Source organism: Lupinus angustifolius, chromosome LG08, assembly GCF_001865875.1.
Source record: "Lupinus angustifolius cultivar Tanjil chromosome LG08, LupAngTanjil_v1.0, whole genome shotgun sequence".
Lineage (NCBI taxonomy): Eukaryota > Viridiplantae > Streptophyta > Magnoliopsida > Fabales > Fabaceae > Lupinus > Lupinus angustifolius.
The window spans coordinates 1,518,373-1,542,911 of NC_032016.1; the positions used below are offsets into that span (position 1 = coordinate 1,518,373).

General features: G+C 32.1%; 4 protein-coding genes across 7 annotated transcripts in view; 2 read left to right on the forward strand and 2 right to left on the reverse strand.

The window, feature by feature from the left end:
• Positions 1-1,430, reverse strand: part of LOC109353800 (CASP-like protein 4D1) — a 7,275-nt gene extending 5,845 nt beyond the window's left edge. The window contains exons 1-2 of the mRNA XM_019596163.1: positions 1,196-1,430; positions 462-636 (exon numbers count right to left, since the gene is read on the reverse strand). Coding sequence (XP_019451708.1) covers positions 462-636; positions 1,196-1,377 — 357 coding nt within the window. The 5' untranslated portion in view covers positions 1,378-1,430. The remainder of the gene's footprint in view (positions 1-461; positions 637-1,195) is intronic.
• Positions 4,783-7,458, forward strand: LOC109353267 (probable mediator of RNA polymerase II transcription subunit 37c). Its single transcript, XM_019595472.1, has 2 exons — positions 4,783-5,095; positions 5,351-7,458. Exons 1-2 carry the CDS (start codon positions 4,876-4,878, stop codon positions 7,057-7,059), a joined length of 1,929 nt encoding a protein of 642 aa, XP_019451017.1. The 5' UTR covers positions 4,783-4,875; the 3' UTR covers positions 7,060-7,458.
• LOC109353266 lies at positions 7,317-12,834 on the reverse strand. Its single transcript, XM_019595471.1, has 9 exons — positions 12,699-12,834; positions 12,540-12,601; positions 12,014-12,104; positions 10,901-10,987; positions 10,641-10,694; positions 8,778-8,959; positions 8,348-8,430; positions 8,161-8,261; positions 7,317-7,715 (listed from the first exon to the last, which is right to left on the reverse strand). The coding sequence occupies exons 1-9, from the start codon at positions 12,744-12,746 to the stop codon at positions 7,500-7,502; spliced, it is 924 nt and encodes a 307-aa protein (XP_019451016.1). The 5' UTR covers positions 12,747-12,834; the 3' UTR covers positions 7,317-7,499.
• On the forward strand, positions 14,481-22,584 carry LOC109354957 (geranylgeranyl transferase type-1 subunit beta). Of its 4 annotated transcripts, XM_019597807.1 has the most exons (11): positions 17,917-18,242; positions 18,558-18,616; positions 18,966-19,105; positions 19,491-19,546; positions 19,639-19,715; positions 19,864-19,909; positions 21,494-21,618; positions 21,850-21,917; positions 21,999-22,086; positions 22,265-22,455; positions 22,502-22,584. In XM_019597807.1, the coding sequence occupies exons 1-10, from the start codon at positions 17,960-17,962 to the stop codon at positions 22,412-22,414; spliced, it is 1,092 nt and encodes a 363-aa protein (XP_019453352.1). In that variant the 5' UTR covers positions 17,917-17,959; the 3' UTR covers positions 22,415-22,455; positions 22,502-22,584. The 4 variants fall into 4 exon arrangements, with proteins under 4 accessions (XP_019453349.1, XP_019453350.1, XP_019453352.1 ...); XM_019597804.1 differs by lacking the exons at positions 17,917-18,242; positions 18,558-18,616; positions 18,966-19,105; ... (1 more) ...; positions 19,639-19,715; positions 19,864-19,909 and adding exons at positions 14,481-14,804; positions 15,120-15,178; positions 15,528-15,667; ... (1 more) ...; positions 16,201-16,277; positions 16,426-16,471 and having other exon boundaries at positions 22,265-22,580; XM_019597805.1 differs by lacking the exons at positions 17,917-18,242; positions 18,558-18,616; positions 18,966-19,105; positions 19,491-19,546; positions 19,639-19,715 and adding exons at positions 14,481-14,804; positions 15,120-15,178; positions 15,528-15,667; positions 16,053-16,108; positions 16,201-16,277 and having other exon boundaries at positions 22,265-22,580.

Consider the following 24,539-nt stretch of genomic DNA (forward strand, 5'->3'; position numbering starts at 1 on the left):
TATATATATATATATTTTGAAAGTGTATGAATTTTATATATTATCATTCATCATTTATGTTTTGAGCGTGATATTAATATACTATTATTATAAAAATTTATACATAATTGTTATATGATTCACTATTCATTTGTACTACTTTTTTTTTAAGAGTTAATGATGACTAAAAATGAATGATGAATGTAGACTGAGAGTCTATAAAACTTTTACACCGTCAAAACATACATTTTTTCTCTTTATGTTTTATCATTATTGACTCCTCAAAAAATTGTGTATAAATTTTTAACAAGATATTACAATAGTATGGTACAAGATAAATTTTATCATTATTCTCTTAAAAGCATATATATTTCAATTTGTAGAAGAACATGAGTTGTAATTAAGCATATATATTATCTGACAAATCATAAGTCTATAATACATAGAATTTTATGGTACAAAGGGTGAGACAACCGATGTACTCCCGAAAAACATGAGTTGTAATTAATGTTATGATGTACCTTATCACCAAAGAAATCAAATAGATATCCAACATCACCACTAATTACACGCTTTCCTGAGATCACAGTCAAGATTGAGAGTCCCAATTGCAGAAGATTGTATACAAACCCAATTACTATTGTAGAGAGCATGTATCTACATTCAAAAATCGAAGCCGATTAATTAACAAAAGTAATATAAATCAATAGTGGATGATATGCTGACGATATAAAAGCTTTACACTATTAGTACATACATTTTAAATTCATAATCTCCACTTATCAAAACAAAAGAGATAAATATTATACTATTTTTTTATAACCAAAGTTTTAGACATGTATAGAGAAAAATACCATTTTGGTAAGTTAAGGTAGAGTTAATGCAATATTTAGAAGCCAATCCTTAAACTAATGATTTGAAACAAATCTAAATCTTGATCAATCATAATTGAATTAAAATCACATGAATTTATTTAAAATAAACTATTTGAATGTGTGTGACAACATAATCATGAAAATAAAGCATCTTTTGCTATACAAATATAAATTATCTACTCTGACCACTAAAATCATGACATATATCATATTTAACCATTTTCTACAAAATATTTCTAAAACTAAACAAACTAATACACATGTCATATTTTTACCGACAGTAGAAGATGAATTATCTCTTGATATGAGAAGATACTATCACAAATTACAATAATCCTTACCTATAAGCATGAATGTCATTGAATTTTGCTTCAAGAGGACCAATAGTTGTATCCTCAGTATCTTTGTCTAAGACAATAATTATGAGTGCAATCAAAAGGAACACAAAGGTTAAGATCCTCAAAACTAAGACAACACTTTTTGAAATTGTAGCACTTGAGGGTGTGCTATCCATCTCAGCCATTTCCTTAATGTTAATGTCAATGCACAAAATAAAAACCTAATTTTTGCAACTAAATTTGGTTTAGTTTCTGGCCATTTATAACCTGATGAAGAAGTTGTTGTCCTCTTTTTCATCAATAGAGACCGGATATTCTAATGGTGTCTCATTTTTTATCCCGAGTCAATAAATTATTGCCACATAAATAAAAAGAAATTTTAAAAAAATAAAAAAATAATTTTTATATTACTTGTTAAAATCTAATTGATCCATAACAAAGAACGAGGATACCCTTAAATACATGTGATGTAGGATCCATTTTAATAGTACTTATTATAATAATGATAAAGTCAAATTTGCCAAGTAGATACATAGAATGAAATTAAATAAAATAAATTAAAAGTTTAGTTTAAAAATGTTGGGCATCACAACGTGCTGCAATGAATTATAACCAAAGTCTATGGTTACATAAGAATTTATTGGAAAGGTTTTGGATATAGTTGACTTCTAATAGGTTGACCTTAGCTGGAAGATTTGTGACTTGATTATTGTATATAAAACCACTATGATTATTATTTGATTCATCTTATTTTTTTATAAGGATTAATCTCTAGGGCTTATAGTTACATGTTTTTTTGTTTCTTATAGATATCTCCATACTAAAGGTAATTATATTTGAGTCGAGAATATTTACATATATGTGGGGTTAACTCTCCCAACGATTATTTTTTTTATCCATAAGACTCGAACCCAAAACCTTATTTAAGAAGAATCAAACATGTATCACTTGAACCAACATATGCTGATCCAGTTACATGTTTTTTAATCCCTAGCAAATTTTATGTGTTCTTTAACCAAAACAAAGGCATTTTTTCACTAGGTGGATGGTTCTCTTAATTTGTGATGGGAGGGTAGATCTAACATTTTGTTTATGGATTTGAATTCAATTTATGAAATGAGGATATAACATACAACCTTACCTTATAATTCATTTTATGAAATGAGGATATAACATAACAACCTTACCTTATAATTGGGATGAGATTAGAATGTGGTGGTTTATGTATCAATTTAATCCCAAAAAATATAAAAAGAGAAAAAAATGTATACAGTGACAATGTAAGAGTTTCTTACATTATCCCAACATTATACACCATTCATTTTTAGTAATTATCGACTTTTCAGGAAAAAATAATTCAAATGAATGGTGGATGATGCACTGATTGTGTATAAATCTTTACACTGTCAGTGTATAAATATTATACTCATATAAAATTTGTAACTAGTATTCAAATAATGCCAATATGAGTCAGAATAGTCTCTATTTACTTGGTGTCACTCTCAAGAATTGATAAAATGACTAATTAAAAAACTTATATACTAGATTTCTCATAAGCTATTATTAGTAATATAATAGTTTTTTTTTTCAAAAACTCTAGATTAAAAGTAAAATAGTAAAGAATAGAGACTGCAAAAGTGATTTCACACAAAATGTAACATTAAAATGTGGGACTAGAGAAAAGAGAAATTTATAATTTATTTATACCTCCTCCATACTAATATGGAAAATAATATATGCTTCTATATCCTATAAAAATTTATATATATCATAATTATATTTTATTTGTTAATAATTAATTTATAAATGATATATATCAATTTCTTATAGATATATAAAGATTTAGTAGAATAATATATTATTACTTGTTGTCGATGATGTTTTGTTTATACACTTAGCGTTACAACTTACAACTCAAAAGTCTCATCTACATCCCCGAGAGAAGATTAGGTTACAATCTTAGGGAATAAGGAACTGTTGGAATATGGATATTCACAATAATGAATATTATATTATATTCATAAAAATCCATCATTATTCTATTTTTTTCACGTTTAGATATTCCCAAGCAGTCTTACTTTCCTGCGCATTTTCCCAATATCTTCTTTTAAAATGTGCACATAAATGATTTTGTGTACATTATCATTCTTATTATAAGACATTTTGATAGGAAAATGAGATATTCTTATAATAAATTTTTCTACAACTTTTCTTCTATTTAAAAGAAAGTGATATTATTCTCAAAATGATAATTTGTGTTATTAATAATTTTTTATAAATGACATATTTCACTTTTTCCGCAGAAGAATATATATGATGATTCATAGGAGGATATATCAATAATATTTTAATATATCATTGCAATTTTTAAGAATATTCATTATTTTTTCATTAAATATCCTTATTAATGACTTTTATGTACAAGAGAAAGTAAAAAGACAGAAATAAAGTAGATTTTACATTGTTTGGTTTTAGATAAAAAGAAAAGAGAAAATAAAAATATCCTGAATAGAGATATGTTATCCCAAACTATTGGACCAGACTGCAATCGGGGAGTCTCCAACCATTGGGGAGTTCCATTGTCATAGTGAGATGATATGAGATGAGTGGAAAATCACAAATGATACGTTATGTCTTGAGTCAAAACCTTAAGACATTAATTTCATGGATCTTTTCTACTTATAAACTCTTTCACCCCTCCTCGCATATCAAACGTGAGACTTCACACTTAAATAAACTCAACAATTTCCCCTTAAGTGTGTGTACCACACACTTTCTGATCCGTTCCCCTTAAGTCCACCATGTCCCAACCGAACCATCGACCCTGGTACAACTTGTTGGATAAGACTACAACCAGAGAGCCTCCAACCACGGGAAGTTTCATCGTTATTGGAGTATGAGAAGAGTGGAGAGTCACAAGTAAGATAGCACGTATTGAACCAAAACCTTAAGACATTAGTTCTATGAGTCTTTCTTACTTATAAACTCTTTCACTTCTCCTATATATCCAATGTGAGACTTTACACTTGATAAACTCAATACAAACAATGTTTCAAATCTTATCTTACACAAATGAAAACATACGGTGTCAATTAAAAAATTTAAACACTCATTAATTTTTTCTATTTTTGTTTCATTGTCATTGGTATGGAATATGATTTGGAGCATAATTTGAGACAATTCATCTTCATTTCATTTTCTCTCCAAATAAGAGGAGAAACAAAATAAGTGGGTCACACTCTATTTTTTATTCTCTCTTCTCATTCCCTTCTCTAAACCAATGGAGAGAAAGAGATCATTTCTCTTTAATTTCTCTTGCATCCTTCTCTTTCTCCCATTTCTAGTGAGAAAAAAACAATACAAATAAATGATAATACTACCTATATAAACATTAAGAAAAAAAATATATATACACCAACAATTTAAAGTTTTATTCATGTCAGTCTATTATTCATAATTCATTTTTAATAATCGTACTCTTAAAAAAGTAATACAAATGAATTATAATATAGTAACTACATATAAATCTCTATGTTTAATGTACATATATTTTAAGCTCAATTATGTTTGGCTACATTACATAGCACTACAGAGCTGAGAAGTCACCATACTAAATTATACTGCCTATATAACTTCTTGACTTCAATTCTTATGTATAACCTTTTTCAATCTTGTGACAGAAAATGGCAAAAAATGATGAGAGCATTGCTATTGGAATAGACCTTGGTACTACATATTCATGTGTTGCAGTATGGGAGAAGCAACACAATCGAGTTGAAATCATTCACAATGACCATGGCAACAAAATTACTCCTTCTTTTGTTGCCTTCACAGATGACCAAAGATTGATTGGAGATGCTGCTAAGAATCAGGCTGCAATTAACCCAACTAACACTATCTTTGGTATTTTTTTCTTCTTTAATCAGTTACATTTATTCGGTATCGGTTCTGGCTTCATTAGTTTTTTATCTTATTATTACAAGACTTCTTTTCGACTAACCGGGTATATGGTATGTTTTACGTAAGGTAAATAAGTGAACCATGTCACTATGCTTCTTTCAAATCTTCATACTATTATATATATATTTTTTGTCTTCTTTTAAGCAGATGCATAGAGTATAATTAAATGACAGCTAAGGATCATTGTTAATTTTGCAGATGCTAAGAGGTTAATTGGTAGAAAATATAGTGACCCTATTATTCAGAATGATTTGTTGTTGTGGCCATTCAAGGTCATAAACAGTAATGATGAAAAACCAATGATTGTAGTTAATTATAAGGGTCAAGAGAAGCACCTCTCTGCTGAAGAAATATCATCTATGATCCTCTCAAAGATGGGCGAGATTGCAGAGTCATACTTGGAGTCACCTGTAAAGAATGCAGTAGTTACAGTGCCTGCTTATTTCAATGACTCTCAACGTCAAGCGACGAAAGACGCTGCTACTATCGCTGGCCTTAATGTCATGCGGATAACCAATGAACCTACTGCTGCTGCTCTTGCATATGGTCTTGACAAGAGAGCTAATTGTGTCGATGAGAGAAATGTTTTTGTTTTTGACCTCGGTGGTGGTACTTTTGATGTGTCTCTACTTACAATTAAGGGTAAGATTTTCGAAGTTAAGGCCACAGCTGGAGACACTCACCTAGGAGGGCTGGACTTCGATAACAGAATGGTAAACTATTTTGTACAGGAGTTCAAAAGGAAAAACAATGTGAACATTAGTGGAAATCCAAGAGCTCTACGGAGGTTGAGGAGTGCGTGTGAGAGAGCGAAAAGGGTACTCTCTTTCGCTTCTAATACCACCATTGAGGTGGATTCGTTATTGCAGGGCATTGACTTCTGTTCATCAGTCACTCGTGCGAAGTTTGAGCAACTCAACATTGACCTCTTCAAGAAGTGCATGGAGCCAGTGGAGCAGTGTCTTAGGTTTGCAAAGATGGAAAAGAGCAGTGTTCATGATGTTGTACTTGTTGGTGGCTCTACAAGGATTCCTAAAGTTCAGAAGCTATTGCAGGATTTCTTCAACGGAAAGGAACTTTGCAACAGCATCAACCCGGATGAGGCCGTTGCTTATGGTGCTGCTGTCCAAGCAGCTATGTTAAGTGGTGAAGGCAATGAGATGGTTCAAGATTTGTGTCTTTTGGATGTCACCCCATTGTCTCTAGGTTTAGAGACTAGTGGAGGTCTTATGACAGTATTAATTCCTAGGAATACTCCAATTCCTACTAAAAGGGAGCTAGTATTCTCTACATATTCAGATTACCAATCTAGTGTCTTGATTCAAGTTTATGAGGGTGAAAGAACAAGAGCTAAGGATAACAATTTGCTTGGTAAATTTGAGTTTTCCGGCATTCAGTTGGTACCCCGAGGTGTTCCTCAAATCACTGTCTGCTTTGATATTGATGCCAATGGTATTTTGAATGTCTCTGCCGAGAACAAAACTACCAGCCAGAAGAACATGATTACCATTACGAATGACAAAGGAAGGTTGTCAAAGGAAGAAATTGAGAGGATGATTCAAGAAGCTGAAAAATACAAGTTTGAAGATGAGGAACATAAGAAAAAGATTGAGGCCAAGAACGCCTTGGAGAAATATGCATACAACATGACAAACACCATAGAGGATTATAAGATCAGTTCAAAGCTTTCTGCAACAGACAAGGCAAAGATTGAGGATGCAATTCAGAAGGCATTTCAATGGCTTGATGCAAATCAGCATGCTGAAGTTGATGAATTTGATGGCAAGGTGAAGGAGCTTGACAGCATATGCAATCCTATTATGGTCAAGATGTACCAAGGCGGTGATGACACAGATCGTGATGATCCATCTACTTTTTCTGGCCACAAAATTGAGCAGGTTGATTAACTGAAGCAATCAGCTGTTGGTAGAAAATGATGTAGGTTGGGTTATGGGTAACTGACATGGAATTTTGCTGCACAACTATGTTTTTATTTTCGTTACCATTTTGTTGAACAATTGGAAACTTGGTACTCTTAGCAAGAAAATATGTTTATCTATCTATTAGTTCGCAACTTATTAGTAAGAAAGCTAGAGCGGTATGAGTCACTAGCTAACAATTAAAAAGATAATGCAAGATTTTAATGGAGAAACAAATCTGCATCATACCAGATCAATAAGTGACTGCCTTGAACAACTCTAATTGATATAGAAAGTACAGGATGAAAAAATCAAGGATACATGTCAACATGTAATTAGTCCCTTGCATGTATGGCTCATTGTATCTTATATCTGGCAATATATATATAAAAAGGACCTGGTTACTGAGGCATAGTCTTTCCTCATTTTTATTTTAATCCACTGGAGCTTGAAACCTTGTCAACAACCTCCTCTTCCATTTCAGCTAGTTGACGACAGAATGCTTCAACATCATTTGCCTCTTCCTTGAACATGAACCTGAATTCTTTCCCCCGGTACTGACCAACACCTTCCTTTGAAACTGTACCGGGTACTGTTGCCAATACTTCAAATCCCTTGCGATCAACAGATGTTAAATATGCATCCTTGATATAACACAGGAGAATTAGTTAAGATGTCCTTTAATTTTTGTTACCAGATGTAAAAAAAAAAATAACAATGATACAGAAAATATTAGCTTTAAATCTATGCACCATCAATTTGTTAAATTATGATGTGCAATCTGTATGCATAAACTAAAATCATGTTTATAACATCTAATGAGATGATACTATTTCATGGTTTCAATATTTGTTCAGAAATCTTTGATACAGAAAGAACATATTTTAGTTTTCATTGCTTAAGGCTCAGATACTCTAAACTAGCAGACCAAAATGGCATGTAGAAGTTCTAACCTAACAATCAAGAACGGGGAGACATAACTTGAAAATCCTAGATTCTGCTGTATGGGATATTAGATCAATCATAATGTTTTTGAATTTTATATAAAACATAATCAGCAATAAAGAATAATCAAGATCATTAAATTACCTTTGCATGGGCATTCATGTAAACAAAGCAAAAAAGCATGAGTGCTGTCCGCCTAGATTTACTCTGGTTAATGCCATCAATCAACTTTGCTGAAAATGGTGCTACACAGGAAATATACAAGAGATGTGAATCTTTTATTACAGAAATTAGAGGTAGTGGTTTCATGCATCTCAAACCAGGTCTGTACCTATTAAATCTGCTTTGACCTTTTCCATATCTTCAATATCCACATCAAAAGTACTTCCATAACCATCGATAAATGTGCAAGACCTGTGCATTATATACTCTTACATTAGATGGATAGAAAAGTATATATATATATTTTTCTAATTTCAGTTGTGGCTTAATGATAGTCCTGAAGTCCTTCTGGTCATACTTTACAGGGTGCAGGACAGTAATGTTCGCTCAAACTGATTATTTTAGGAATAAGTTTCTAAAATAAATGACTTCTGTGAAAGCCTTAGTAACAGAATACACAAATAAGAAGAGCATGGACAATCATCTGATGCAGCATACTACACCTTTAACAAGTTCTCAATACTCTAATATCTTTTCATAGTGAGAGTTGGATACTATTGAAATAATATGATTCAGAGAGTTAAACATGAAGTTCATACCTCATTTTAAATCTATATACAGAAAATCTTTCATCGTCTTCCAATAGTTCCTGAAGATTATCACTTCGTGATGTACTGCTATCACTAGAAGTCAGTACTCCAGAAGCAGTGTGAGTGAATTCATTGATTGTTTTTCGCTCAGATATTATGACTTCTTGAAGTTTCTTTGCAAGAGACTTGGCCTACACCAAGATCAAGAACTTAATGTGAATATTGAGAGCAAGTCTATGACAATACGCTGACTCTTTTGCAGCTTGCCAATATTATGTTAAGCACCCGTCCAAAATAGTATAGCAAATGGTCCAAACCAGGCTAGCAGATGAAGTGTAAGTATAACTTTAATGGTTACATTAGAAACGGAAGATGGAGCAAAAAACAAAAGTTAAAGTAGCATTACCCATGAACATTTTAGTAGTATTGGATATATTGATTGACGTTTTTAAAAACAAAAGTAGAATGAATGAAAATTTTCAGAAAATAAAAGTTCAAAACATAGAGATACAATTAAAAGGCAGTGTCCTGAAAACATAGACATAACCTTTCCTTCTTCCAAATTTTCAGAAAATTGTGTTTTTCTTGTATAGGAATTTAGATATTACATCAAGAATCATGTATCCGGAATAAAAATAAGATTCCTTTCCAAATATAATATTGAAGGTAATGAACTATGTTGCATGGGTACTTCAAAGAAGGTGGCGTGTCCATATCGGGTAAGTACCAGGTACCAGTACTCATGGGTGAGACTCATTTGATGTAAATTGTTTCAAAATTGTGTCATTTTGGGATGGAAACATGCTTTTTCCCATTTTTCTTCTTAGTCAAATCATAACACTAAATATGAGTAACATAATTAGTCTTTCATCTTCCATTGCAGTCGGTTTGGATCTCAACCTCTCATCCTAAGCCTTTCGCATCCTCGGCTAATGCTAACTTTCATCATTTGTACCTAAATATATTACCGTACTTGTACGTTACATTTCTAAGAATGATGTATCTTGTGCATGTATACGTGCCAGGTATCATACCTGTAATCATTCAACATATCCGTACTCTAGTTTTTGAGAAAGTTCGAACGTTGTACCCGATACGTACCAGGTACGTACCCGTGTTGGTGTAACACAGGTAACAAGCTAATGTTTTACTGTAAAACAGAGCCATAATGTTATTTTTCCCAAAGAAATATATATTTACTAAGACCCTACTGGGAGTCAACTTTGTCCATTGAGGTTCCCCCATATATGCTGACATCCTCTACAAATTGTTTGTGTGCATCTTTATCAGTTGAAATGAGATATAATGGTATTTAAAGCCCGACTTCTTTTCAATTTTCATTCTTATCCTCATTTCTAATTAGTCTCTTTTCTCACAACTAGGTTTTGAGAATATCACCCTACCTGATTATTAAAAAATCAATCAAGAGTAAATTATTGACAATGATGAAGACATATAGGTGGTAGTGATGACTAGATCCCCTTTTTCCTTCTTATTTTTAATTTAAACTTCTTAAGGATGAGATAAAGTTTACTGAGGCAGCAGTAGTTATTTGGCCATGCTAAAGACATTGAAAAGCTACATAGCTAAAAATGAGAGACATTAAGGGGCCAGCATGAGGGTCAAACCTAGAAGATTTTCATTGAGGAGACAAAAGGCAACAATTTTATTTAGGGGGTGGGAAGAATTAAAGCTTTTTTGTTTTTTTTTATAAATTTATATGGAAAAAACACATGAGTTTTACAAATTTTGGGGTAGTAACCATGCCATCACAACAAAAGATGCTGCTCCTGACCAGCATCATTTTGGTAAATTATATTAGTGACATGAAATGATGAAGAGCAGGAATATTCACAGTTACTGTGGCATTACCTTATCTTCTTTAAGAGGAATAACATCCCCAGCTAACGCAACCCGTGCTGGTAACTGCAGCATGTGAATAAATGAAACCAATTAATTTATACATTTATTTCTTCGAATTTTGCGAGAATCGGAAGGCAGGCTCCATTATGACAAAATTCATTCTTGTCATGTAGAAACCAAACTTGGGTACTATAAGTTTCTCATTTAGAATAAGATGATATTGTTGTAGTACTGGTTTCAAAAGAAAAGATATGTGTAGCAGGCAAAACCTTTTTTATTGATTTCAATAAACCCCCCACTGGGCCTGGATAGGGACTTGTCACGGCAAATGAACCACGCTCATTAATTATTGTGTTCTGCATAAACAAATAAAAATTCTGTCATCCTTGCAACTACGAAATGTACTCATATTACTTGTTATCACATCTAGTCTCATCCTCAAAACTCAAAAGTGATGAGTGTGAATCAGTATTTGACTGAAAGAGTGGGGAATGGGGGGAAAATAAATAAAGGATTTCATATGCTAGATAGTAACCTTCTAAACTTTTCTGCTAATATATAAGTTCTCTGAAACAATTTTCTACTGTGATGAATTTGTCACTTCTTCAATTTCTATTTTTATTCCAAAAATGTTAGTAGGCTCTATCCCATCATAGCCAATGAGAAGCAATGATTGACAAAATAACTGTCTTGAATTCTAGTTCCATAATACTTCCATTTGGGAGCTGGTTCCTCTGCCCCTAGCAAATCTACCATTGCTGACATCATCGCTGGGTTTATGTGATAAAGTTCATATGGTCAGACAAATCACCCTAAAGCAAGGTTGTAAGCTAAACCACTAAAGGCTATGCACGGATTAGATAATGGCGACACGTCAAATTTGGCGAAGATAACCTCTCAGCTTCTGTAAACATTTTCTCTCCTCTCCACGGCTGCCATGTAGCAATTGCTACTAGCTTGACATTTAAAATATCCTAGTTCATGGCAAGCTTCTTAAGTTGAACAGACTTATCAGGAACAACAATCCAGTTTTGTTGCTTACGAGAATTCTGGATAGGTTTGCTACTTGTCTTTCACCTTATGGTCTGAAAATATCCCACAGGCTCAGTTTGGAAGATATAACACAGTTATTCAGCAAAGTGCAAAAATCGAAATATATTTTTGCAACCATCTCATCCCCGAAATTTTCACCAAATTACAAGGGGACCCCAAACTGAACCTTATAGTAAAGCAATATTTGATGTTTTTATGGTGAACTAAAGCTTTTTGACCTATAAGGGTAAGCTGTATAATAAATTTATGACGAACTAAATTTATCTCGTTGTCACATTGGATATAAGAAAGAAGTAGGAATAAAAAGGGAAGAAAACAGAGTAACATACCACATTATGAAAATCATTTTCTGGCACCCAAAGGTATGGCTGTCCCCTTCTAATGATGTACTTAATCTTAGATGTGTGAATATCCCCCTTGCTGTTAAAATCATGCAAAAGTAACAACAACAACCCATTATCAAAGTACTAATACTGCATAAGAATCATCATACAAAATATCCTTAACAATAACTTCAAAGAAAATAATACTATGGGATATCTCACTGGCCTCCCCTGAAATTTAGCTTAATTACATTCAACACCCTGCCGCGGCGCAACCATAAGGTTAGAGGTCACGAGTTCAAATCCTAAGAACGGTATCTTTTGTTTCGTAAATCTGCATACATCTAACCTTCTCACACTCCACTCGGAGGGTGTCCGATGCACTGGACCACCCTTTTTACATTCGACAATCGACACCCTCAAAGTAATTAAGCAAATATTCAAGAGGGTTAGTGTTATTATCCCATAATAACATTAAAGTGAGTGAAACATGAATAGATACATGACCAATCAAAACTGAATAAGTATCTACCTTCCTTTGGCATCTGCTTTGATAGTATTAAGAGAACCTTGCCAATTTGATGCTAATATATTCTGCATAATAATTGCAAGAACAAAAACATTGTGGTAGAAAATGAATGATATGTGAAGAAAAGTATGAGAAATGAAGAGAAAGAGAATGATGAAGAACCTTGCATTTCTCAGCGTATGACAAAACCGTTGCTAAGTTGCGTTTCATGGAGTTTGTTGAAGTATGCACACCACCTGTTTGATCAAATTTGGAGAATAGACACAACTTTAACTACACTGCTCTTGTGCTACTAGTAATGACTAAATGAAAATCTATTGGCTTGTTTTCATCTAGGTTTAAAGTTTAAAATTTGTGTGTATATGCAATAATAATGATAATTATTATTATTACATTTGAATGATATAATGCTGGAAACGAAGTGAACAGATTTGAACTATAATTTAACTTAGTTCAACTTGAAATTTGACTCTAGTTTGATACAAATTTTTTTTTAGCTTTAATTTAACTTGATTAAAGTTTGTGAAGTATTTGGTTTAATTTGAATTAGTTTATTTGGACAACTCAAATAATTAATTAATTTTAAAAAATAATACAAAAAATTATATAATAACAATAAAACATAAAAAAATAACACTCGAATCATATATAATAACAATAAACATAAAAAATAGTATATTTATCGAGCTAACTCAAGAACTAACAAATGAAATTATATTCACATCAAGTTTAACTCATTTATTTAATTAGCTCAATTTCCAGTTAAAGTTTGGTTCATTTAGTTAACAAGTCGAGTTTATCAAGCTAAATAATGGATCAAAATTCAATGTAGTATTAAATTAGTTCAGTTTATTCACGCTCTGAGTACTATTTATATAAGGAATACTTGTGGAGACTACAATAACACAACTCAAAATACTACTTAGAAAGAGATGTTTTGGTTAAACTAAAAATATATAATATATAGATGAGAATAAAATATTTTTTGTTGTTGATAGAAACAGATAAATATCTATAAAATCATACAATTGTCATATATGGTGTCCCACAATATGTGTCACTTAATGTACCGGTGATTATGATTAATTGAAAAAATATATTTAAATTAAAATTTTAATAATTAATTATTTTTCTGACCAATCACAAGTTGCGACACATAAACTGATACATTATTTCGGGACAACATATGTCTACCTCGTATGTAATTATTTTTTACAACATAATTTCTAAAACTAAACAAAATGGTACATATGTCATGTAAAATATCTCTTGATACAAATAGATATTTTATCTGATATTCACATATTTAATTATTTTTACAACATAATTTTTAAACTAAACAAAACAACAATACATATGTCATATAAAGTATTTTTTAGAAATAAATTATTACATATAAAACAATAACATGTGTTATATTTAATTATTTTTTATGACATAATTTCTAAAACTATACCAAAGATGTAAATGGGGGAGATAATGGACAAAGATCTTGATTGTTAATGAGTCATGAACTTGTGATTGTGGTTAGAAAAATATTTAATAATTAAATTATAACTTAAATATATTTTTTCTGACCAATCACAGACTCATAACACATTGAATAATACAACTATGAGACAACAGATGTGATGTGTACCTGTTGGTGAGCTCAAACACAATTATTATGTGTAATATAAAGGAATTGTCGAAGTTTTTTACACTGTCAATATCATCGACCATTGACTTGTTGTATTACTGTTGTTTGAGAGAGCCAATAAAGATTAATAAATCAACGATGAATGATTTAATGACGGTGTAAAAAAACTTACACTTTCCATATATACATATTAAACTCATATAAAGATATAGTTAACAAATTTTGTTGATTTAGTGGTATAAGATTCCGATTTCCGAAAATACAACAAGCACATCAAAAAGAGATATATTGGATTCCCCAACAGCACTAGTAGCATTTCCATTCTCATTCTCTCTCATCAATCACAATGAATTCCATAGAAAACTCATCATCTCCATCATCATCATCACCATCATCACCCATAGTGATAATGAACAAAGATCTTCATGTTACATTCATTGAGATGATGTATCATTTGCTTCCATCACCATATGAATCTCAAGAGATCAATCACCTTACTCTCGCTTACTTTGTTATCTCTTCTCTTGATTTTCTCAATTCTCTTCATCTTCTTACTCATAAAGAAGCTGTTTCTGATTGGGTTTTGTCTTTTCACCTTCACCCCACAACTATACCTGATCCCAACAATGGTATCAATTCAAAAAAATTGCATTTTTTTGGTTTTGAACCAATTGGGTACTGAAAATTTTGAAAACCCAAAATTGTTTACGGTTAAATTAGTTATTTTTAGTATTTTTATGAGTAGTTGTTTTTGGGTAATTTACTCGGGACTATTTTGACTCATATTCGCGATTTTGAGTATTAGTTTGGATTTTTAGTTTTTTTTTAGGATTAGTAGACTAGTGAAAGTTTATAAGGGATATAGTCATTTTATTATAAAACTGTTATAATGTGTTTCCAAGATTTGATTTTTGAGTTGACCCATTTGAAGGGATTTGTTGCAGGTCAATTCTATGGCTTTCATGGTTCCAGAACTTCAATGTTTCCTCCAGATCAAACTGGGGTATGTATGAAAAGATTTAGATAAAAAAATAACCAAGTTGGTCCATAAGAAGAAGAAAAATCCAAATCCTAATTTAGTTTTATGATAAATGAAGAATCTCAATTTGATCATAAGAATCTTAATTCATAGTCAAAATGTGTCCTTAACATTTTCCTAGAGAGGATTATTTTGACCCGCATTTGAGATTCTAGTGACCAAACTAAGTTGAGATTTTAATTTTATAGGGACTAAACTAAGTTGAGAATTCGAGTATTTGTCTCTTCGATTTCAATGTGTTATACTATTTTGTTATGAACTGTTTCATGTTGGTGAACAGTTCTAACTTATTTATTTTGTTTTCTTATTGAAGGCTTTGCTTCACAACAATAGTCACTTGGCAAGTACTTACTCTGCCCTTGCCATATTGAAAATTGTTGGTTATGATTTATCCAATATTGATTCCGAGTTAATGTTGTCTTCAATGAGGAACCTTCAACAATCCGACGGAAGGTGTGTGTATACTTTTTGAAAATTGAATTAGATTTGTGACTCTTAATGATTATGTAATGGCCATGTTAGAACTTAAAAGCAAAGAGAGGAAAGTGACTAAGTGAGGCACATAAAGTCTATTTGCCTGAATTACACACTAGAGACTTGTTTATGCAGAGTTAATGTATGAAATACAGAGATTACAATCAGCACCATTGTCATGGTTACATGATTTGGTTAACGGGTACGATAAAAGTATATACACTGTTTACATGGTTTCCATTCAGTCATATGTGTAATATCCGGCTCAAGTTTTCAAATTTTCGGTATATGGTTATTTATGCCCCTAATGATATGCTTAGTTGGAGTTACTTTTTTTTGTTGAACTTTTGATCATTGTTGACAGTTTTATACCTATTCATACCGGGGGCGAAAAAGATCTTAGGTTTGTATATTGTGCAGGTAAGAGAGAAAGACATGAAAAACGGTCCTACTTAGTTGATTAATTCATAGTCCTGCTATATTATATAATTATAACTATTTGACTGTTTCAGCTGCTATATGTTTCATGCTGAATAACTGGAGTGGCATGGACAAGGAGAAAGCTAAAGATTATATATTACATTGCCAGGTATGTGGAACTAGTGACGGGCTTAAGACTATTATCATATGATTGTACTATATTTATGATATTGTCCATAAACGATCCACGAAAACGTGTTTTTGTGTGTAAGAAATGAAATTGACATTTTTCTTCTTCTTTTTTCTGTTCCTTACAGTCTTACGACGGTGGCTTTGGATTAGTTCCTGGTGCAGAATCTCAAGGTGAGTTGAAACAATCCTTTATCTCAATTTATGCATAATTCTGCGTTGTAAGAGGGTCTGTTGATATTGCTAGTCACAACAATTATGGTAATCTTTTGCCTGAAGTAACTTCTCTATCTTTCTAAGCTATTTTCCATCACTTGATATACGTTTGATGTATATTTACGTCATTCTGGGTTGATAGGAGGGTGATATATAGGACCAATTCTATTTATAATGCATTGAAGTGCTGATGCTATCTGATCAAGATGCATTTTCATTTTCAAGATGTACTTAATGATATTTAAGGTTGTTTCATGAAATGGTACAGATTAACCATTACGGTAATGTTTTAGCCTCTTGGTATTCTGTCTCCCCCTCGGGTTAGATGATCGGATTGGTTTAGACTTTTGAGAGTATCATTCATTAAAAAAGAATTACAGATTAACAAGTTTGCTGCTATCTTGTGTATCATTGTGATAGATATTGTAATCCTCATAGACTTGTTGATGCGAACCTCCAGGGGATGGTTTGCTTTTTTTGTAGGACTGTTCCTGCCTGAAAGTGAATTGGACTCGCTGAATGTAACTTGTAAATGAATGTCCTCATTTTTGGTGTATGAATATTGATGAATTGGGTATGGTTTAGGTGTATTGTGTATTGGCACGGTTTTGCGACACATAAACTGATACATTATTTCGGGACAACATATGTCTACCTCGTATGTAATTATTTTTTACAACATAATTTCTAAAACTAAACAAAATGGTACATATGTCATGTAAAATATCTCTTGATACAAATAGATATTTTATCTGATATTCACATATTTAATTATTTTTACAACATAATTTTTAAACTAAACAAAACAACAATACATATGTCATATAAAGTATTTTTTAGAAATAAATTATTACATATAAAACAATAACATGTGTTATATTTAATTATTTTTTATGACATAATTTCTAAAACTATACCAAAGATGTAAATGGGGGAGATAATGGACAAAGATCTTGATTGTTAATGAGTCATGAACTTGTGATTGTGGTTAGAAAAATATTTAATAATTAAATTATAACTTAAATATATTTTTTCTGACCAATCACAGACTCATAACACATTGAATAATACAACTATGAGACAACAGATGTGATGTGTACCTGTTGGTGAGCTCAAACACAATTATTATGTGTAATATAAAGGAATTGTCGAAGTTTTTTACACTGTCAATATCATCGACCATTGACTTGTTGTATTACTGTTGTTTGAGAGAGCCAATAAAGATTAATAAATCAACGATGAATGATTTAATGACGGTGTAAAAAAACTTACACTTTCCATATATACATATTAAACTCATATAAAGATATAGTTAACAAATTTTGTTGATTTAGTGGTATAAGATTCCGATTTCCGAAAATACAACAAGCACATCAAAAAGAGATATATTGGATTCCCCAACAGCACTAGTAGCATTTCCATTCTCATTCTCTCTCATCAATCACAATGAATTCCATAGAAAACTCATCATCTCCATCATCATCATCACCATCATCACCCATAGTGATAATGAACAAAGATCTTCATGTTACATTCATTGAGATGATGTATCATTTGCTTCCATCACCATATGAATCTCAAGAGATCAATCACCTTACTCTCGCTTACTTTGTTATCTCTTCTCTTGATTTTCTCAATTCTCTTCATCTTCTTACTCATAAAGAAGCTGTTTCTGATTGGGTTTTGTCTTTTCACCTTCACCCCACAACTATACCTGATCCCAACAATGGTATCAATTCAAAAAAATTGCATTTTTTTGGTTTTGAACCAATTGGGTACTGAAAATTTTGAAAACCCAAAATTGTTTACGGTTAAATTAGTTATTTTTAGTATTTTTATGAGTAGTTGTTTTTGGGTAATTTACTCGGGACTATTTTGACTCATATTCGCGATTTTGAGTATTAGTTTGGATTTTTAGTTTTTTTTTAGGATTAGTAGACTAGTGAAAGTTTATAAGGGATATAGTCATTTTATTATAAAACTGTTATAATGTGTTTCCAAGATTTGATTTTTGAGTTGACCCATTTGAAGGGATTTGTTGCAGGTCAATTCTATGGCTTTCATGGTTCCAGAACTTCAATGTTTCCTCCAGATCAAACTGGGGTATGTATGAAAAGATTTAGATAAAAAAATAACCAAGTTGGTCCATAAGAAGAAGAAAAATCCAAATCCTAATTTAGTTTTATGATAAATGAAGAATCTCAATTTGATCATAAGAATCTTAATTCATAGTCAAAATGTGTCCTTAACATTTTCCTAGAGAGGATTATTTTGACCCGCATTTGAGATTCTAGTGACCAAACTAAGTTGAGATTTTAATTTTATAGGGACTAAACTAAGTTGAGAATTCGAGTATTTGTCTCTTCGATTTCAATGTGTTATACTATTTTGTTATGAACTGTTTCATGTTGGTGAACAGTTCTAACTTATTTATTTTGTTTTCTTATTGAAGGCTTTGCTTCACAACAATAGTCACTTGGCAAGTACTTACTCTGCCCTTGCCATATTGAAAATTGTTGGTTATGATTTATCCAATATTGATTCCGAGTTAATGTTGTCTTCAATGAGGAACCTTCAACAATCCGACGGAAGGTGTGTGTATACTTTTTGAAAATTGAATTAGATTTGTGACTCTTAATGATTATGTAATGGCCATGTTAGAACTTAAAAGCAAAGAGAGGAAAGTGACTAAGTGAGGCACATAAAGTCTATTTGCCTGAATTACACACTAGAGACTTGTTTATGCAGAGTTAATGTATGAAATACAGAGATTACAATCAGCACCATTGTCATGGTTACATGATTTGGTTAACGGGTACGATAAAAGTATATACACTGTTTACATGGTTTCCATTCAGTCATATGTGTAATATCCGGCTCAAGTTTTCAAATTTTCGGTATATGGTTATTTATGCCCCTAATGATATGCTTAGTTGGAGTTACTTTTTTTTGTTGAACTTTTGATCATTGTTGACAGTTTTATACCTATTCATACCGGGGGCGAAAAAGATCTTAGGTTTGTATATTGTGCAGGTAAGAGAGAAAGACATGAAAAACGGTCCTACTTAGTTGATTAATTCATAGTCCTGCTATATTATATAATTATAACTATTTGACTGTTTCAGCTGCTATATGTTTCATGCTGAATAACTGGAGTGGCATGGACAAGGAGAAAGCTAAAGATTATATATTACATTGCCAGGTATGTGGAACTAGTGACGGGCTTAAGACTATTATCATATGATTGTACTATATTTATGATATTGTCCATAAACGATCCACGAAAACGTGTTTTTGTGTGTAAGAAATGAAATTGACATTTTTCTTCTTCTTTTTTCTGTTCCTTACAGTCTTACGACGGTGGCTTTGGATTAGTTCCTGGTGCAGAATCTCAAGGTGAGTTGAAACAATCCTTTATCTCAATTTATGCATAATTCTGCGTTGTAAGAGGGTCTGTTGATATTGCTAGTCACAACAATTATGGTAATCTTTTGCCTGAAGTAACTTCTCTATCTTTCTAAGCTATTTTCCATCACTTGATATACGTTTGATGTATATTTACGTCATTCTGGGTTGATAGGAGGGTGATATATAGGACCAATTCTATTTATAATGCATTGAAGTGCTGATGCTATCTGATCAAGATGCATTTTCATTTTCAAGATGTACTTAATGATATTTAAGGTTGTTTCATGAAATGGTACAGATTAACCATTACGGTAATGTTTTAGCCTCTTGGTATTCTGTCTCCCCCTCGGGTTAGATGATCGGATTGGTTTAGACTTTTGAGAGTATCATTCATTAAAAAAGAATTACAGATTAACAAGTTTGCTGCTATCTTGTGTATCATTGTGATAGATATTGTAATCCTCATAGACTTGTTGATGCGAACCTCCAGGGGATGGTTTGCTTTTTTTGTAGGACTGTTCCTGCCTGAAAGTGAATTGGACTCGCTGAATGTAACTTGTAAATGAATGTCCTCATTTTTGGTGTATGAATATTGATGAATTGGGTATGGTTTAGGTGTATTGTGTATTGGCACGGTTTTGTATATGTTTTTGTATGAGTTTTTTTTTGTATGTATATTTTTGTGTTTGGATAAAAGAATGTGGTCGAGGGAAGAAGAGGAAGACACCACAAGCAAAGTTGCTTGATAAGCCAATGAGGTTCGCCACAAGAAATGATTCTTGATAAGAACAAGGTTAAGGCGTCATACCAATGGTGATAAGTCTTTGAACGCTACAAGTGGCAACTTCCATTTGGCCTTGAATTCAAGTGGCGTTCAAAGGCTTATCACCATTGATGTGGTTCCTTAACCTTGTTCTTATCAAGAATCATTTCTTGTGGCGAACCTCGCCGGCTTATCAAACACTTGTGGTGAATCGTTTCTTTTATCCAATCATACACAAATCATATACACTTCACCCTATCATATGCACGCCCATTCCATATCCATACCAAAAATCATACACACAAAAATATAAAGACAAAAACTACAAACAAGTTGTGACCATGCACTAATCTATACACAAACGTGGACATCCATATAAGAGTTACATTTCGCGAGTCCAATTCACTTTCAGGCAGGAACAATCGTGCTAAAAGCAAATCATCCCTGGAGGTTCGCATCACTTCCTTTAAGAAACGAAACAAGTTAACCCACCTCCCCACATAATGAATCCTTATTACACGCCTACTCCAAAAGAGGCAACATTCCATGCTAGTTAAAATGATTTATCGTCCAAAACTATGGCCTCCAGACGGTTCTCCTATCTTCATCCATGTTGGGTCCCATTTGGCTCACATCACTTGTAGTCATTCTTCTTTGCTAGTTGTGTAACAATTTCAATTTGATGTAAATATGATCCTCCTTGAGTCTCATGATTCTGGTTCATGCTTTTTGGTCTATTCGGGTCCTGTTCTTGCATCATGATAGGCGCTCATCATCCATTTTTGTAATTACTTGTTTTAGTGGCACAGGTGGAGCAACTTATTGTGCCATTGCATCTCTCCGATTAATGGGATTCATCGAAGATAATCTTCTCTCAACTTGTGCTTCGTCTTCTTTGATAGACGTGCCATTGCTGCTCGACTGGATCGTGCAGGTTTACATTTTTTCATCTTCTAATTACTTTCAATATCAGCTGAAGATATAATTTGCAAAGCAAACACACCGGATTGAGGGCCATTTTCACGAGATTCTTATTTGTAAAGGCCCCTCAAAGAATGGCTCGACGATTATTCCTTCTTGATTACTTATTTGCCGGTTAACTTTTAGCACTTCAAGCGTTTTTTCCGCTGGACGGAGATTCATTAAATCTGCCGTTGTTTTGCAGAGGCAGGGGACTGATGGTGGAATTCAAGGTAGACCTAATAAATCTAGTGACACATGTTATGCATTTTGGTAAGCACAATATGGATCCTTTGTCAACTTATACGATATTGCACTGCAAGTTATCGAACTCGTGACAGCATGTCTTTTCAGGATTGGAGCCGTTTTGAAGATTCTAGGCGGCTATGACTTTGTCGATAGTAAAGCACTACACGGATTTCTGCTTGCCTGTCAATACAAGGTGCTACAATAACTATTGTTTCTAACTTTCTGTTACGTGCGTCTCATGCACTAAGCCGTCCTTTTTTCTCGCTCGCTTCCTTTTCCAATTATTCACTCACGTCATTTCCCGTAACTTTAAGTCGGCAATAGCATCATGTATAACTAATGTTTTGGTGCATGTATATGTTTTTTACCAGTATGGTGGTTTCAGCAAATTCCCCGGAGAGTTCCCAGATCTATACCACACCTACTATGCATTTACTGCATCCAGCATGTTAGAAGAATCTGGCTTTAACTCACTTTGTCCTGAACTTGGAATTACTCAAGTAGCTGCAAAGGGACTCTAACTTATTTCGATATCTCGATAAAGCTACTCAAAATCAATCGCTAATCGTAGTAACTTAAAAAATCCCGATCGACCCAAAAAAATACTGACTATTTAAACAATCTTGATTCTTTAGAAATTGGACTAGTAGGAGAGTTTCTTCTACTTCAGTTACATGCTTTGGTTACTAAATTTTTGGTTTTATTATTGCTGTTATGTATGTACCCAATAGACATGTTTTTTATTTTATTTTTTATATTTTTATATGAGACCCTCACTAATCCACTCTTAATAGATTTGAATATTTCATTTATTTTCTTCTCGTGTATATTGATATGTATCACTGTAATTTTTTTGGGTACTATCAAGGGTGTTCTATCACACCATAAAGTAAGGAACTAATGTATTATGGGGTGCGTGATTGACTTTTTTAATAAGTGTCGTTTTCAGAAATTGAATCTTTGATATTTTGGTAACATGACATAATAGAAGTCATATAAGCTTGTCACATCAACTATACATATTTGTATGGACTAAAATTAAAAAAATCTTACTTTTGAGAAACTAAAATAAAAAAATATTAATTTTGAGGAGCTAAAATAACAAAAATTCTAATTTTAGAGGGGCTACAAGTAATTTTTTTATAAATATAAAACTTGGCCAACTACACTCTTTGAAAATCTCCAACACACCTTTATTTTCATAAACATAGAAGCAAAATTTAAAATGACCAAAGTCTACAAAAAAACGAAGTACATAAGCCAAATAAAATATGAAACTTGGAACATAATTTATTTATTTTGGTTTCCTATATGTATATCGCACTGGAGACAATCATGTTCGAGTCAGAAATATCCACGAGTATGTGGAGCTAACTCTCCCCGTGGACATTTTTCATTTCACAAGGCTCGAACCCGAAACTTTGTTTAAAAAGAATCAATCATGTATCACTTGAACCAACACTCGTTGTCTTGTTACATATTTTCATTATTTGTCAAAGTGTGTGAAACTTTTGCTTTGCTTTGAGTATTCAATACTCTCAAGTTCCAACAATATGCCCATGCAATAAATAGCAAGAATAAACTGATATATTTTTATACTAAATCATTCTACTAATTCTTATATAATATATGTTACAAGCTGATACTTTATTTATTAATGATTAATTTATAAATAACATGTGTCACTTTCATGTAGGTAAGGAAATTTATAAAATAATTTAGTATAAGAATATAACATTAGTCATTCTAAAGATATACAAACTAAGTTGAAAAGCCAAGTAACATCCCTTTGTTGAAGGTGTCAAAAATTATATGGATAAGATTTTCAATAATGAATTTGCAAAGTAAATAATAAGAGTGTACTCATCCTTAATTTGATAAAGCATATAAACATCTCAATCTATGACAACAACAAATAAATACATCATTACTTACTCACCTTAGAGAACCCATAATGGTAACAAAAAATTGTTTTTAGTGAAATAAGTACGCTCTTCATCCAAGTTCACTATTCAAGAGAGTCGTACTTGTTCTTATTTCGTAACAATAAACTAAATAAGCACCGTGTTGCGAGTCAACATTAAAAAATGGAAAATTTTGTTACAAAATAAAGAAATATAAATATGAGTAAGTTTGTGGGCTCCATTTAAAAACGGAAATAAAGTTGCAACATTGGAAGTGATTTTGGCTTGAGTTGCTGAAGTTGTTGGCAAGTATAAATAAATATAAAATAATCAGTATGACTCATTTAAAAACGAAAAATGTGTTGCACTATTACGGATGCTCTATTGACACTTGGGATAAGTTTGGTTGAGATTAATTTCACTAAAAATAGTTCTTACGGTTCGGTTCAAAAATAAAAATAATATATAATCTTAACTTTGGGCAATCAAATTATGTAATAATAAATTGATACCATTAACCAAAACACACTCATACTTTAGAATTGTCCTTTCACATATATTATATAAAGATACAATGTATCTAAAAAACCAGGTATTAATTATGTTTATTTAGAGCTTAATAGCTCATTCATAATGTACCTTAATCATGCAACAACACACACATAGATACAAGCAAAAAACAATGAAGAAAAAAGTGGTGAGAAAAAGTTAAGATTAAAGCCATTATTTATTCTTTGATTCT

What these genes read in the sequence shown, in the direction of transcription:
- LOC109353267 (XM_019595472.1), top strand. Translation starts at nt 4,876, where the DNA reads ATGGCAAAAAATGATGAGAGCATTGCTATTGGAATAGACCTTGGTACT. An exon ending in CCCAACTAACACTATCTTTG is followed by an intron (nt 5,096 to 5,350) that starts GTATTTTTTTCT and finishes TTAATTTTGCAG; the next exon opens with ATGCTAAGAGGTTAATTGGT.
- LOC109353266 (XM_019595471.1), bottom strand. Translation starts at nt 12,746, where the DNA reads ATGAAACGCAACTTAGCAACGGTTTTGTCATACGCTGAGAAATGCAAG. An exon ending in AAAGCAGATGCCAAAGGAAG is followed by an intron (nt 12,105 to 12,539) that starts GTAGATACTTAT and finishes TGATTTTAACAG; the next exon opens with CAAGGGGGATATTCACACAT. An exon ending in AAAATGATTTTCATAATGTG is followed by an intron (nt 10,988 to 12,013) that starts GTATGTTACTCT and finishes TTGTTTATGCAG; the next exon opens with AACACAATAATTAATGAGCG.
- LOC109354957 (XM_019597804.1), top strand. Translation starts at nt 14,522, where the DNA reads ATGAATTCCATAGAAAACTCATCATCTCCATCATCATCATCACCATCA. An exon ending in TAGGTTTGTATATTGTGCAG is followed by an intron (nt 16,109 to 16,200) that starts GTAAGAGAGAAA and finishes TGACTGTTTCAG; the next exon opens with CTGCTATATGTTTCATGCTG. An exon ending in TCCTGGTGCAGAATCTCAAG is followed by an intron (nt 16,472 to 21,493) that starts GTGAGTTGAAAC and finishes TTAGTGGCACAG; the next exon opens with GTGGAGCAACTTATTGTGCC.